The 16,641-nt window shown below is 50.8% G+C and overlaps 1 protein-coding gene across 1 annotated transcript in view; it reads right to left on the minus strand.

Moving 5' to 3' along the window:
• The window catches only part of PLXNA2 (plexin A2), a 180,276-nt gene that overhangs the window by 155,223 nt on the left and 8,412 nt on the right, over positions 1 to 16,641 (minus strand). Inside the window, exons 2-3 of the mRNA XM_037410617.1 lie at positions 2,460 to 3,714; positions 638 to 820 (exon numbers count right to left, since the gene is read on the minus strand). Coding sequence (XP_037266514.1) covers positions 638 to 820; positions 2,460 to 3,647 — 1,371 coding nt within the window. The 5' untranslated portion in view covers positions 3,648 to 3,714. The remainder of the gene's footprint in view (positions 1 to 637; positions 821 to 2,459; positions 3,715 to 16,641) is intronic.

Here is a 16,641-nt window from a genome sequence, read left to right on the forward strand (position 1 = left end):
AAGATTTCCATCAGTGTGTCAAAAAGGAGGAAAGATCTGAGACCTTGGATACAACTTGCTGAGGTTCACTCGTACTCAGAAGTTGCACTTGTCTCTGATCAGATAGGCCCTGATAATTTCTGCGTCAGCCCCACAAACACACACACCGTAGTTCACTCAAAATGCAAGAAACCCAGACAAACAACGGTAATGCTTCAATATACAGGCAGACTGGGACCTGTATTACTCTGCCGCAGAAGAGGGTCGCTGGCTGGAGGCACGGGAAGGTGCCCTCAGCCCATGCAAGGGGATGCTCTGGAGTGTGATGCCACAGAGAGATGGGAACTGTGTAGCCTCATTTGGTCCCTTTTCCAGAACCACGCAGCAGTTTCTGCTTCACCTTTCCCTAGGCTGGGCACTTCTCTGCTTCAAAAGAAGCTGCAGCAACCACTCTGTACTAACAGCGCTGACAGATGAACTTGGTCTCACCAATGCAAAGCTCTCTGTGACGCAAACCCTGTGATTTTTGCTCCTGACTGGCTCCCAGTTTCATGCTGGGAAACATCTGTAACACACAGCAGCAGCTACACACATCAGAGCCTCCTGAGAGAAATGAAAATTAGAACCTGGCTCTCCAAAGTCATGGAAATAAGCTTACCTTCTTCAGCTTGCCAGTCTTAGTCCCCACGAACACCACGCTGTAGCCGTTGTAGACGTAGGACGCAACAGAAGTCATCCGGTCCCGGCTTGAGGTGAAGAGGGTCACTCCGTCCACCGGTGTCGAGCCTCCCAGGGGCTGGTTGATGTCAAGCCCACAGAAATTGTCATCGATGGGGACTGGCTGGAAAGACGAGGTTTGGGGTAGCCGTGAGTGAAACGCAGAGCGCAGGGCAGCCCCACGCACTGGGGCTCACACGGAGGGGAGCTGGCGGTGCTGACAGCAGGGTGGGAGCCACCAACACGTCACCCCCTGCCCAGGGACCTTGCCCGCTTCAGCCACCTTCCTCAGTGGCTTGCTCCCTTCACTGCCTGAGGCCAAGACACTCTGCAGCTGCTGCAAAATGTGTTTGGACAGGGCTGAGAAGGAATCCTACCTCCAATAGACACTTCCACTCATTTCCTAAATCTACAAGGTCTCTCATGGGTTTAGCCCTGCTGCATGGCCTTGCAGAAACATCCTCCTCCACTCACTTCATGTCCTCTTGACCCAGTTTCCAGAGATGCCGAGTAGTATGAGCAGAGAGATGCTCAGCATCCCCACATCTGCACAGGCTTCCCTTGAAGGCCACACAAGCCCTGTGAGAGCTCGCAGCAGCGCTAGCACGGCAGCGCATGGTGTGGGACGGGCTCAGGTCAGCCATCAGCCAGAGGACAGCTGGACACGGCTGATCCCATGCCACGAGGGAGGCGAGGACACTGCTGTGCACTCCTGTCTGGAGTAGCCACCTCTCTGGCACAAACAGCCCAGCTCCAGGACAGAGACAAAACTGCTCTGTGTGATCAGGGGGCTGGTGGAAAGCATCAGCCTGGCTGCCCTGGAAAGGTGGGTGAGCACACAGGGAAAGGCTCTGGGAGCATAAACCACCTGAGTGCAAAGTAGGAAGATGCACTCCTGCTCCTTCCACCACCCAGCTGTGCACTCTCCTACAAACCACCTCTCTGTGCCTCAGTTTCCTTTCTGCGGCACAGGGAACGTGGATGCTGGCTTCTCCCTAAAACGCCACTTGCCACGAACGAGGGAAAATCATTCTGCTGACAGCTAAGGGTTATTAAGCTGTATTAGCCGAGATCACTCAAGTGAGTTCCTACACGGCATAGGCAGCAGGGTGGTGACATGGGTTGCCACCCGCCATCACACTGACTGCGATCCACATATTTTCCACAAGGGACATTAACTACCAAACGCTCAGGCCCATTTAGTTGTAACTATGATGGGATGACTCTCCCCTGTGCAAGCCAGCACTCAAGCTTCTCTTTGCTTTCCTTCTTTCATTTCATTTAACCCATGTTTATTTCTTCCCAGCAGCCAAACTTAATAAGCCTGGCAAAAGAAGGCCCCAGAGATTCCCAAGCCAGGAACAACCTGCATGTGAATCAAGATTAAAGAAATCAGCTGAATAAAAATACAAAAGACACAACTGTCATTTGTATTTATCTTGTTAGTTTGTTGATACCACCCTCGTGCTCTGGGAGGAGCGAGAGCCTTCCTCCAGCTTCCAGAGCCCCAGGCTGGGAACAGCAAACACCTTCAGCAAACCGCACGCCTTCATTTATCTGCCTTAATGCTACCCCTTCCTTTCACTGTCACCACCAACTGTCTGATAAGAACATGAGTTAAAGGGGAAAAGGACTACTGTGTCTCTTCTGTGTTCAGGGAAACTGAGGCACAGAAAGATCAATCTTATTCTGCCAGCTCGTGTTCCATAGGGCCAGGCATTGATACTGGCTCATGAGGGCTACCACGGCCCGAGCATCCTTACCGCTTTAGTGCACTGGACGTCTTTGCCCAGCAGCCAGTTGAGCTCCAGGTTGCCTTCCCCCTGGTAGCAGGACTGCAGGCGGTCCTTGATCTGAGCATTGACGGTGCGAATGGGGAAGACGCAGAGCGCAGAGTCGTCGGGTGGCTGATGGTACTGCTTCTGCCCCTTGGAGAAAATGGCAAAGAGGACATCCTCCTGGGCCGTGATGTTGAGGGACTTGGCCAGCACATCTCCTGGCTTGGAGAGGTACGCTGCTTGCAGGAGGCGGTACTCCGTGTCCCCCTTGACGCAGCCAAAGGGTAGAGACACATAGGAGTGGAACTTGGGGTCATCTTTGCAGAGACGGACGATGCGAGACGTGTAAAAGAGGTCGCTGGCGGAGTTGATGGAGACACCCTCTGGGGTCTCTGGCTGGACAGTCAAAAAATAGACAAAGTTGCCACTGGCAAAACCATAGATGTAGAAGATGTCAAAGTGCGAAACAAGGGCCAAGGTATCTGAGGGGATTTTGATGAGGGATGAGACGAAGTCACTGTGGAGCTCGTAATCCAACATTGCTGATGACTCTGGATCCCGGGGAAGCTTGCGGCTGGAGAGGGTGGGGAAATAATCCTGCTTCCCATCCACTGCCGTGCCGATGAAGAGCTTCCCATCTTCACCTTCCGAACGCACGATCACACCGTACATTGTGCCCGTCTTGTTGACACTGGAGAGGTAGTGCTCCTTTTTGTGCGAGGGCTCCACCAAGATGAAGAGGTCGTCCAGGCGCAGCAGCTTGCAGACCCCCTGGTAGAGGCTGCCGCAGGCCAGCAGCCGGTTCTCAGAGTAGTCAATGATCAGCAGCTTGTTGACGTTGTTGGTGAGGGTGAGGATCTCGCTGCAAGGCTGGACGATGAGGGGTGGGTAGCAGGATTTATTGTCCTCCTCAGGACCAGTTTTATGAGCCACCAAAATAGTCAGGTTACCTGAAAGCTTGTAAACCCTGTTGATAGCTCCGACATAGACTGCCCCGGTGCCTTGGTGGACAGTCAAGTGGTTGAACGTCCAGTCCCGGTTCTCAGAGTGGAAAGTGCTGAACAAGGTGTTGCTGGACACATTTCGGGAGAGCGATGCCAGGAAAAGACACAGCAAAGCCACCGACCAGCCATCAGAGTCCGGTACCCGAGGCCAGTTCTTCCTCTGATCCATCCTGGGAAAGGCAAACTTTGTGCTCCCCGCGCGCGTGCTGTGACCCAGCAACGTCCCTCACATGGTTCTGGGAAAGGAGAAGAAACACACGGAGCAAAGGATTAGATCCAGTGCGTCCTGCAGATAAAATTCAAAGGAGGCTTTCTAATTACACAATCCTTGAGATAAAGGAAGGATGTTTCTAAGCCCAACAAGAATTAAGCAGGACTCCTAACTTACTGGTAAACAGTTCAAGCTTGAGGTTTTGCCACTTGGTTCAGCCTCTGCGTGTTAATTTGTTATGTGGTTTAGCTGTTTATAATGTACTCTGCTCAGCCACGGGAGGGGATAATCAGCTTCAGCCCAAGACAAAGCCCGCAGCTCACACACCCAACCATCAATCTGCAATCTTGGCTAAAAGGATACCTCCTGCAGGGTATGTTGTTGGAAGCAACAGAGGAAATAAGAGGTGTTTTCTACCTTTAAATCCTCTATTTCATTTGGAAACCTGAGGAAGAAGTCTCATGCAGGCAAGTTCATTGAGCACATACACACCAAAGCCGCCAGCATCTCCCCTCCACCCCTCCCCAGAGCCAGAAGAACTCCTGCAGGTGCTTTTCAGGCAGAACCTCCTTGCAGCCTTCACGAGGTGCTTTACTGCTGGAAAAGCAGCTGTCACCAGCATGGGGACACACGGTCAGACCTGCAGCTGAGCGCTGCCAGCAGCACCACGGGCAGGGGACAGACTGGGAGCCTCGGACAAATTTCCTGCTCTAACAGAACTCGCAGGTGATGGTTGAAGCCTACACAAAGCAACAGCTGGGAAACTGGGTCCAGAAGACCTAATGCCAAAGAAATTGCCCATACGCCCTTCCCGATAGCATTACATGTAAGTCAGAAGTAGGGTCGCCTTCAACGGGCGTGTTTTCACCCGCACAGACAAGGCAAGGCAAGACACGAGCTGGAGACCTCTGGCCAAAATCTGTGTAGAAACAAGGCATGAAAGCCAGGTGTGTTTGGTTGGGGTTTTTTGTTTCTGTTGTTTCTTTTGTTTCTGTGGGTGCTCCCAAAGCACCTAGACCTCATGGAGGCCTGAGGGACAGCTGGAGCCCTGCTGGCCCCTGGCCCCATCCTCCCTGCTCATGCAGGAGGCTGTCAGGCCGAGTTAGGAATCACGAGGTTGGAATTTCCTTAGGAAGCGGGTGTTCACCTCAGAGACACATCGCCTGCGTGAGGCATGTTGACACCAGAGCTTTCCACCCGCCCTTCCGGACAGCGTGCACACAGTAGCTGTTGAAGAGGACCCTTGTAACCCTCTGTCTGCTCCACCTCATCACCCAGAACCTCTGCTAAGGTGGCAGACTCCCCTAGCAAAACCATGAACTTTAAAGACAATCAGAATCCATGCATTTCCATGTCTGTCTCATCTGAGGAGGGTCTGGCTTGGATCATCCCACGCAGGAGGTATCAGCTCAGTTCCCAGCTCAGCCCCAGACTTTCAGCATCACCTTGGGCTACCACAAAGCGGCTGGAAGCGATGCCAGACAAGCACCCTGCAAGGCAGCAAGGACCTGGCTCAGCAGAGCTGCTCAGAGTAGCTGTGGGGCCAGCAGAACAACGCTCTGAGGTGGGCACCATGTCAGGGCTCTGAAAACATCCCTGCACAGGGGCTCTGCACCTCCCTTGTCACCACAGACCTGCCTAGAGGTCACTGGATTATCTCTCATCCTTGTTATCATCTCTAGACCTGACCGTGACTTGTACTCCTGGCTTGACCTCAGTCTTGCTCAGCGCCACAGATGTGTCTGACTGCCCAGACTCAGAAAAGCATTGCAAAGTTCTCCTTTATCCCAAATTATGATTCCTTACACGCTCCAGGCTGGATGATCAAAGGAACCATTTCAGCCCGCCCTGGGGAGAGATGTCCTCTACCACCTCACGACACCGCAGGGTCACACCAGCCCTGGGAGGAGGCTGAGGCTGAGTCACCTTCCACCCGCCCTCTCTGCACCAAAGTCCCACCACGGCCATGCAAGCCCCAGGCGTGCACACCAGGGAGAAACCTGCGCAGACTTGACACTCCTGCCTGCCCTGTGCGAAACACAGGAGGCTGCTCCCGAGCACAGCCCAGGCTGGCTGTCCTCACCTGCGGCCAGCCACCGCTTTGATTGATGCTGATTCTCCCTTTTGGTATTTAAAATAATTCACACTGCTGAAAACCTCCACTGAGCTCATAAGCGAGTGTCACCGAATGGCCGCTCTTTAGGCTTGTTAACGCCGGGGAGCGGAGACGGGTGTTTCTGAAAGGTGACAAAGGAGCTCTGTCCCTGGGCTGCACGTCTTGGTGTCACTGACAAGACAGGAGAAAGAGAGCGGTAATGGGTTTCTCATTCTGCTTAGGGATACGTTTCCCCGGCTGCTTGCTTCTTATTTCCAGTCTCTTAATTTTCACCTTTGGCTGAAGCGGTTTCTCTCTCTCCCAGCTAGGACGCAGACCCTGCTGCATTCTGATTGTTGTTTGGATTGTTGTGGCAGAAAACAGCTGCCTGCGCTGCGGACCTGAACATGCCACCACAGCACCGGGGTGACCTCGCCGGCTCTTCTCATTAAATTTCCCACCCAAACATCCCACCCAAAACTATTCTCTGAATCCAGAATAAAGATTTGTTGTTGTGCCAAACATTCATTGTGCCAAAAGGGCACAAATCAAACAGTTCCTGAGCATCTGCTCAGAGGAAGGCTCTCCATGCTGCCCACCCACGTGAGGGCTGCTGGTGACCTGCGGTGGGCACCGATGATCTGATATGGCCACAAGGATCTCAGAGCAGGTTTGCTCTTGGGTAATGTGGCAGTGCAGCCCGAGCCACCGAGAAGTCCACGCGTGTCACTGGTGGGGAGATGCCAGCCAGCAGCGCGGTGCCTTCTCATAAACACGCAGGGAACCCCGCGCCACGGAGGAGGCCGAGAGGAGCCCAGAAAAGCTGGCACGAGAGCTGCAGATACAGGAGCCCTGTGGAGCCATCGAGTCAGTGACAGAGCACCTCCAGATCAATGCACAAGAAGCCTCCAGCACCAGGGTACCCCAGGCAAGCGCTCAGCCATGGCCACCCGACTGCCCTTGCTGTGGGGAGGGCACAGAGAAGGCAGCCTCTGCCCAGGGCAGCACAGGGGGGCTCTCCTCCGAGGCCAAAGTATCCCTCACTAACAGGAGCCCCAAAATGAAGCCTACCTCAGTTTCTCCTTCCCCGAGAAGGAGAGATGCTTCTGGGGCAGAGGGCTCTGGGTCAGGAGGAGTCCAGAAAGAGAAGGAGGTTCTACAGGGAATGGGGAGGCTCCACTGTAAAGCTCAGCAGCGCACGACAGTTTTCCTGCTCAGCAGCTTTCCGATTTTTAGAAAAGCTGTTCCATTGCGAAGTGAGACAAGAACAGCGCAAGCTAGAAATTAATGACTTTAAATAATTAAATTTTACGTACAAATATATGTATGAGACATGGCAGCTCTTCACTCAGCCCATAGCAGTTTTCTCTTTCCCGGAGCCAGTGCAAAAGCCGGAGCCAGGCTGGAGCTGCTGTGCAGCAGAGCTGTCAGCTGAAGCCAAACTTCTATGCGGTGCCTTACAGTGAAGGTTTTGCAGGATATTTGTGAACAGCCACTGCCAAAGGCAAGAGGGATCATCCAGGAAGAAGAATCTGCATTTTCAAACATTATTTGAAGATGACAGAGCATGGCCATGAGCTGACAACCTACTGAAATGAGCCAAGGGATGATGATCCATCCCTGGCTCTGCGTCACCCCACTGCCCAGGGGTCAGGGTGGGCAGGAGGGGGGGGACACGGGGGTGCAGAACATGGATGAAGCAGTGCTCAGTGATACAGCTACCAACCACCAGCAGAAACCCAGCGCATGTCCTATGGGGGACTGTGGGGACAGCTGGGTACAGCTGGAGAGGTAAACGCCAGGGAACCAGGACAGTGGGTGATTTTAAGTCTGATACTTAATACTATTTGACCATTAATTTTTCCTATTATTTTGGAAGCAAATTTAAAATGTGGCCTTAAAAGCAATCTGAAGCTATTAGTAACGCAAGGTGAAAGAGAGAGTAAATTCAGGGACACAATATAAACCCAAGCAGCTGAAAGGCCTCAATTAGGCTGAAAGGAGTTATCTGGTATTTAAATAATTATTAGATTGAAGGAATAATCACAGGTCTGAGCCAATTTTTTTCCCCCACTGTCATCCTAATGGAGACTATAATATTATTATTCAAATGCCCATGATTCTTATTGAGGGGGGAAGAAAAAAGGGCTCATTTAATCTCCATGCGACAGGGCTTCAGGAGGCCCGATTAGTCATTTCTCTTATTTCAGCTGTCACTCACTCACGGGCACCACAGTTTGTCATTAGTGGTACTTTACGCACACCAAAAAAAAAAAAAAAAAAAAAAAAAGAGGGAGATAAAAAGGAAAATTAAAGCAAAACCAAAAAGAGAATCTCCCGTGGAAAATGACGGATCAAAGGAACAATTTTGATGTCACCAGTGTGGCAGCTGCATTTGCAGTATCTTTTCTTTTGGGGTAGGGTTGGTCTCATGAGCAGTGATTTATCCACAGCCCCATGCCAGCACCGCTGTGCCCTCACCCATCATCTACGCTCCAGCGTGTCTTGCGCTCCTGGGACACTCCATCCCCTCTGGAGGAGACAGCAACTACAGCCCTGGCACCTCCGAGACACAGCAAACTCATCCCCACCGACACCAGCATCCCCACCAATGCCATCCCAGCTCTCAGCATCCCAGTGCCATGTGCCTTTCCCAGGCTGCCCCGGCATGGCTCCCAGCCCAGAGGCCACTGAGGTCCCCAACCACCCCACGAAGGGGGAGCAGAGCAGGCAGTAAAACCCACCACGTTTTTTTCTCCTAAGGCCACATGGGTTTGGGGACTTGCCTCATAGAATGAAGCCTCCTGAGAAATAACGGAGCTTGTGGGGAGCAGGACAATGGGCCCGTGATTGCTTTCTAAGCTGGAGGTGGATTCTGCCTTTTTTGCTTTTTATAGTCAAATAAGATTCATTGCTGCGAGGCCAGGAGCAGGGAGACAGGCTGGCTCGGCTGCTGACCTCCCCCTGCAGGTCACCAGGCTGTCAAAAATCCCCCAGAATTATCAAAAGGGTCACCAAAAGGGCAGGCTACACTATATAAACCAAAATACAAGAACAAACCATTTGGAACAACCTCACCCTTGCATCAGCCTGACCCTTTCTCTTTGCATTGGCTCCATATCGCGTCTGCCAACTGGAACAAGGAAAAAAAGCTGAGAGTTTGGCCATTTCTTCGGAACCAGTGAGAACACGCGTGCTGGGTCTGCATCCCTCCTGGAGCCCATCGGGAATTTTTCAGAGAAACCTTTCCAACCATTAATGCTGCCATAGTGATTTATGCTGTTTGAAGAAGTGATATTCAGGACACATTTGTCAGCTATGGAGGAAGACCTTACAATAATTAACAGGGGTTTGTTTTGGTTTACACAGACAAAAGCTCTGAGCCAAACTGTCTGATCTAAGCATCTCTGAGCTATGGGATGTTTCCAGCCCAGATCGGAGGTCTCGGTCTCAGTCCTGCCTCCTTGGCCAAGCCACTGCAGCCAGATGAGCCCAGCGCTGCCGAATAGCCCCTTACCCAGCAGAAACCTGCACGTCCTCTCACACAAATCCCTTCCCTGCTCTCAATGTCTTTGCCTTTCTCCAACAAGGGAAGCCCTGGCACGTTGCAGCCCTGAGCAGAGGATTTTCCCTGCTGTCCTGCAGCTGAGAGCCTCAGCACCCATCGCACACGGCAGCAGCCATGCCGAGGAAGACAAGTGCAGCAACGGAGCGTTTTAAACCCAGGTAGCATGCGACAGCCAGCTCCATCCTTCGCTTCAGAGTTCGACACCAACTGAAGTTACTGGCAGCTTGACATCAAGTAATTACAGGTTTGTAATACAAAGCAATGAGGAGGGCTCTTAGTGCCTTTTCTTTTTGCCTTTAGAATATTTAGACTTTTAACAACAATAAAAGCAAGTTTAAATCACCAGCGAGGTGCTTGGCATCAGGTCTGAGGTCTCTACAGAGGTTACTGAACCACAGGGATGACAAATTGCAAGCCTTTCCTACAGGATAACGTGCAGCACCAAACCCTTGGGGTCTGGGGCTGAAAACCACCTTTATGCCTCACCCATCTGCTTCGCTGTCCCTTGGCAGCGCCTGTCCCCGCTCTGGGGGCTGTGCTGGCAGCCGCAGGCGGGACGCACCGGGAGCTGTGTCCCCACTTCCCCGGAGCTGCTTATTCACAAGGATGGTATTTCACAGGCCTGTCAGCTTTCTGAGAAAGAGTTAAGAGGGCAAAATACAGTATTGTGACTATTGCTTCCTCCAGCCCTGGGACAAGGAAGAGGAGGGGAAGAACAAAACCCAGCCATGAAAAGGCATTTCCCTGATAACAAACATGATTGCATGAATTATGCACAAAATTTGTTCATATTGTCCAGACTTCAGATACTGTTTGTACAATGCATACCGGATAAGCCACCTCTCCCCCTCATCTCCCCCTTGAACACACACATGTCAACAGGTCTGGAGTAAAGGGAAACAGAAAATCCCAGCGAGAGATCTGCTGTGAGCCCCATCTTTGCAACTGCATTTTGGAGAGCACGGCACGGCACCCCGACCTGACGTTCCTCCTGGCTTGGTCCCAGACTTGGACAAGCGGTGTTACTCAGCCTCAGTTGTTCTGCCTGTGAAATGGAGATAATGCTTTCATACATGAGGCACTTGGATGTTCGATGCATACATGATGCACTTTGATGGAAAACTCAGAAGGGAGTTACTAGGAATAAAGCACTGTAGTAAAGTACGCGTAAGGGACTGGTTTAGCGCTTCTTGGTGCGTCTGTGTTCATAAACTCTTTGATCAGAGATTGTTCAGCAGAGCAGAGCTGCTCTCCCCTGACACTGGTGACAAGCAAGCCTAGGCACGGCTACCTCTTGACCCCCAAGGAAGCTGAAGCATCCCTGCCACACAGCAAGGAGGCATTTCTTTGATAAAATCATCACTGTCTCCAAGGGAGCACTGGCTCCTCTGGCAAATCTAAAGCAGGACCGCAGCTGTGGCTTCAGCACAGCTTACACCCAGCTGTGTAGTGCAGCTGGAGACATTTAACCCACCAACCCCAAAAGATGTCCAGAAAAATTCATAATCAACCAAGGACACCTAGGTGGCAGAAATTAGACACCTTTTTCTTTCCCTGTGCTGATACTTGACACCTGCTATCTGAGAAACCACAGCTGGCAGCTATTGAGCTTTAAGTACACTGCTGCGAAATAGCTTATAAATTACCTTGCATCAAGAGAGGTGCTGGGAAAAGAGGACTTTATTCACCATGCAGTCCCCGAGGACAGACCCAAGGCTGGCGACAACACAATGCACCGGAGCACGGAGCAGAACAGACCCTTATTTTCCTGGTTGCCTTGAAGTATGATACAAAGGGAAAATTTAACACTTCTTCAGTTTCATAGCTGCTTTATTCAAGTTTTGGGAAGTCTCAGTTTCATTCAAACCTGTGTAAACAGGTCACTCGCTTTGGATAACATTAAATCATAAAAGTTTGCGGCCAGAAAGCTGCGATTCTCTAATCCACTCTCCTGCTACACAGACCAGCTATAATCATCATTCAAGAGACATTTCTCTAACTGTCGTTAAGGACCTCCAGAAAGAGTCCACCACCCCTCCAGGCAATCCAGGTCAGCATGTCCCTTAGAAAGCGCTGCTTCTAGTTTCTTACCCGAGTCCTGACAGACTGGGGTTTATCCGCCCCTCTTCACTGGTGCACCTGAACATCATTTGATTATTCATGGACTTTATTCCCAACAAAACAGAATTTAATGGATGGTGACCTTAGGTGCAAGCAGATTAAATGATTTGCCCAAGGCTAGTCAAAAGGTCCCAGTGGCAAAGCTAGGAGTTTTATCTCCTGAGCCTCAGCCCAGCACTGTCTCCCCAGGTGACATCCAGCTGCAGTTTATTACAAGAGAATATTACAGTGCAGCACGAGGGAAGATCACAGAGCGGCCACCGAACTGGAGGAGAAAAATAAGCAGCAGCTTCTCCTGGCCTCACTCCAAGTGCACCACAGGCAAGTGAAGAACCCCAGCTTCAAATTAAATGGGTCCCCAGCCACTCCATTAAACAGAAATCCTGAAACAGAAATCCTTTGGCTGTGCCAGCCCTGTACAGTGAGTGGTGTTCGTTATCCCCAACACTCCCTACGGCAGCCAGATGTATTTACACAGTAACCACAGTGCTGTTACCTAAGTAAACCAGGAAATTGTACATTTGTTAAAATTAGGTTCTGAGATGCTGAATCCCCAACTGTGCAGCTATAGATTTCCCTCAGCCAGCAGCACTGAAATTAAGAGGACACCACTGCCTGTGTGCACATTTAGGCATGTTCCCCCATCCAAGAGGTATTTACTGGTTATGATGCTCCACGCCACTCCAGAACGGGATTATCTTTTGAGATTATGAGCAATAACCACCAAGTTACCTACACAACCGCAGGCCATCGCGCTGTCCATCACTGTGCCTTCCTCATCACACTGGGAGGGTAGGGATGGTACGGCACCAAACCGGGGCAGGAGCCATCCCGATGGGAAGTGGAAGAACATGCGAAGGGAGAGATTCGTCTCTGCTACGTGACTGCTTCACTCCAAATCTCAGCTGACACTCACGATGCTGGCAGTCCCACCCCAGAAGCAGAAGAAATTATCCTCCAGGCACCACCGTGGGATCACGAGGATTTGGGAAGGCAGAACACAACTGCAAAAAGCCCTTAAATTAACAACAAAACCGAAGCAGACAGGTTGGTGCAGGAGAGAGCCACACAGCACTGAAGAACCCTTCAGGGGCCATTAACCAGCCCTCGTCTGGCCTGTCTTAGTGGAAGGATGTGCTATGAACTGCAATCGACACCAGCTTTATCAGCGACGAGAAGGAAGTGCCTTTACCTCTCAAAGCCTCTTGGCACAGGGCTGCCTGCCCTTTTCAGTGCATCACTGGGATGCTTGATGGAGTTTTGGAAAGTGTTTTGAGGTGCCTGAAGCCTGGGAAATGTAACCTATCTCCATTGCCTGCCCAGTCTGCTTCACCGAGCGTGACAAGCAGTGGCCATCGCAGAGCTCGCAGCCACGCGGACAGCGGCTGGTTGCTGGTAGGGTCCCAGCATACTGGTCTTGTGCATCGGTGCCTGGGGGGGTCCCAGTGCTGGCAGTCAGGTACCCCCAGCCTCATGTTCTGAGCTCTAGCCAAGGACCCCAAGGGCTGGAGCCATCTCATCTCCGTCCCACCATCAGCTGAACATCATCTCCTCTCCTACAGCATTTGGACATCAACGTCTACTCAAGAAAGTGGCTTCTTCCCACTGATCTGCTCCATGCTCCTCTGCCCTGCTTTTCAATTTCAGAGCTCTGGCAGATCACTGATTAATTCAAGCCTGTTTAATAACCCTTCTGTTTAGATGAAACAAGCTGTCTTGTTTTCTTTATTTTTAACACTAACTCTTGTTTCTCTGCTAAGGATCTTTCTGTCATTTAAAAATTTCTCTTTTTCTCTCCAACCAAACTGATAATAGGATGGAGAAAGCATCTGCTTACTTCCATGTCTGACATTAGCCAGGAGTTACAGCATAAGGCTACAGAGGGACTGGACACCTTGATGGCTTAGAGGTCCCAAAAGCCTGAACTTGTCTTGCAAAATCATCAGCTATGCAAACCCCTGCACAGCTCAGACCACAGTGCCAAAGCCGGGCACCGTGGGGCCAGCTCCAGACAACATGGGTGAGAGGAAAGGAGACGGGAGAGCTGCAGCACCCAAACTCCTCACGCAGTTCATCTGCAAGAAGGCTCACTGAGCTTCTGCACCCTGTCACGGGTGGGAAACGTGCCTTAGAAAACCTCAAAGCTGTTAGACGGCTGCAAGCTGTGCCCCACGCTGTGCCCCCGGGGCAGCAATTGATTGGCAATGGTCAGGCAGATGCGGAGCCCAGCAGCTGCTCCCACCACCACAGCCTGGCCCCTCACCGGCCCCCAGCTTCATTTGCCATCACCTGCTCTCCCATGGCAAAACCTCTCACCCCGGAGGGTTTTGAGGCATCAGCTGGTTCGCAGTGTGACCGCTGCCCAGCAGAGCCTCCTCCCTCCCCACCCCCTGCCCTGTCCCGGCTGCGACCCCCAAGTGCTGTGCACAAAGAATAACAGACACACAGGGACCCGGCTCCCGATGGGAATGAGTTGGAGCCTCTCAGCTGTCTCCTGCCTCTTTGAATTTCAAAGCTGCACTTGTCTGTTGAGCAACTGAGTCATTTCCTTCCTATATCCAGCCTATCGGACTAGGTCCAGCAGTGCCCGGAAAACAATAAATCCTTCAAGGACTTGTAAGGCCGTATTTCACAGGAATGCAGCAAGCCTGCCTGCTTGGAGAGCTCCTCGCACACCCTTTAATTCAACACTCCCCCGTGGAAGCTGTCTTGCCCTGGCCCCAGTCCCATCCCATCCCATCCCATCCCAGCAGCGGTTCCCATCCTGGCTGCTCCCACCTCCCAGGGCAGCACTGCAGAAGCCCAACCGTGGACCAGCACTTGCAACCCACACCTTGAGGACACCACCTCATCACCCCCGACCAGATGCACTACCGAGGGGATGATGGGTTGAGAACTGACGATGAAATTTCCTTGATTCCATAAAACTTACAGAGGATCTAGGAGGGAGAGAAGCTACAGCTGAATTTGTTGCAGGACTTCACCGATACCTTGGCAGACAAGAGAGGCTGCAGCTGCAGAGGAGTTTGCTCTACATAATACAGCGGAGCAAAGCAACGCGTGAGAACCAGTGCAGGTTGTAAGCATATATTCAGCTGGTTCCATTTTATAAGTGTCTCCTTTACAACCACGAATTGGTCTTCCAGATCCACAAAACACTTCTAGCAAGCTCACGAGGATTGTGGGGGGCAAAGACAAAATTCAATGATTCGAGCTACCCGTGGCCTGAAGGCTGCAGAACTTCCACTGAAACCACAGGGTTGAGGTGCCTGGTCAAAACAAAACCCTCCTGAATTTGAGTTTTCATGCAGCTCTAAGGAAAACTGGTGCATTTTCCAGGATCACTTCAGTGCTGCTTCCATTGTCTTTTTAAGATGCCAGAAGCAAAGCCCAACTGACTCGTGTTAAGATTCATAATACTGTTAATCAAATGATCCCGCACACGTGAGAAATGGCTAAAGCAGATAGTCTGGCAAAGTATCATGTTTCTAATGGAAATTTGCAGAAAACGTAACAGGAATTGTCAGGGATGAACAAATGAGTCAATATTTTGCCTTTTCTCAGGTTGAAATTCGCACTGTTTGTGGGAAAACAACTTTTTTTTTTTTTTTTTTTTTTTAAATCTTGGAAGGAGAAGGAAGTTAAGCCAAAATTCTTTGGTTTTCAATAGGTCTTTGCAGCTCACGTAAAGGACAGTGTGAGGGCAGGCGCCAGCAGGGAAGCTGAGCTGCCCAAGCCCTGTGCCAGCAGGACTCGCACCCAGCGAGACGGTGCCTTTATACTTAAAGGTAAATTAGATATTATACGAAGAATAGGATTGACACATGGCTCATTGCGTACAAGTCTGCAAGGAAGTGAATGGTTAAAAAACAAACCTTATTGCTGATTTCACACTCAGAAGTGAAAAACTGTCTGCAAAGCCAGTCCAGTCCCACCTTACTTGTCACTCCTGAGGTTAAGCCTCCCACTGACCCAGTACCCTGGGCAGGGCTTATTTTTTTAAAAACAAGTTATACAACATCCTTGGATGTCCTTAAAACAGCCTCTGCTTTTGTTTCTGTCTGTGAATTTGTTCTAGCACTTCTCAGCTCAGCCCAAGACAAGTTGTGGCCACCTCCACGTCAGAAAATTTATTTGGTGGAACCGATGGAACAGATTTGGCCCTGTCACACAATTTATGCCTTGAAAAGCCACGTTATGCAAGCACTTGTACCGGCACCTTATTATATCCCAGTGGACAAGCAAAGGGGCTCCTGCCTCTTTCTTCCAGTGAACTCTGGAGTGCTTCCCCATGCTCCTTGGTTGCTATGAGATTTTTAAAGGCAGTCTAAACCCCGTTACCACCAAATGGGCCTTTAACACAATTCCTGCTCCATCAGGCTCCTCTTCCGCCAGTGAAGCCAAACGCAGGGCTCATCAGTGCTACTGCAATTAACTCCCTGCAAACTGCAGAGGAAACTTTACAACAGCTAGGAGAGAAATAGCCTGTGGTGAAAGTTTTGCTGCTGCATCATATCTCAGCCAAATAGATGACTTACTGTGGATGTTTTTCATCTGGCCCTTCCAGCCTCTGTAACGCAATGGATGATGCCTCCGTCATGTTAAATTGATTTGGAAATACAGAGGGGCAGGCATCAAAGGTCAGAATTTTTAGAAGGTTTAGGACAAACACAGAAGCATTTCTCATGCCAAGCTGGACCTTGAGAAGCTTTTACTCCCAATTTACTTACTCCAGATTTTAGTAGGAACTTTCCCCACACTCTAAGTACATAAGCAGCATCTTTGGAAAACACTCAATTCACAACACACAGACTTGGGGGAAAAAATGAAGAAAGCCCAGCCCTCACCTAGCAACCTTGCCTCGGGCTGCCCTACATCTCCCAGAGTCAACGGCTAAACGAAGGAAAGGATTTAAGCATTTTCATTCTTACTTGCACCTTACTCTCAGCATCGACAAGAAAATGAAGACAGCAGAAGAAATGTTTGGGGTGTGCAGCTGGACAGGCAGTTTGTATCTATAGATATTGACAGACCACTGCTCCCCTGTGCTCATGTGAATTTTGATAAAGCACGCCTACCGCATCCACACAGTCACTCCTCAAAACCCAGGATAACCGAGACGCCTGGAGCACGCAGACTCACCCCCCGCTGTCCCCTGAACCACACAG

Source organism: Falco rusticolus, chromosome 17 (genome assembly GCF_015220075.1).
Source record: "Falco rusticolus isolate bFalRus1 chromosome 17, bFalRus1.pri, whole genome shotgun sequence".
NCBI lineage: Eukaryota > Metazoa > Chordata > Aves > Falconiformes > Falconidae > Falco > Falco rusticolus.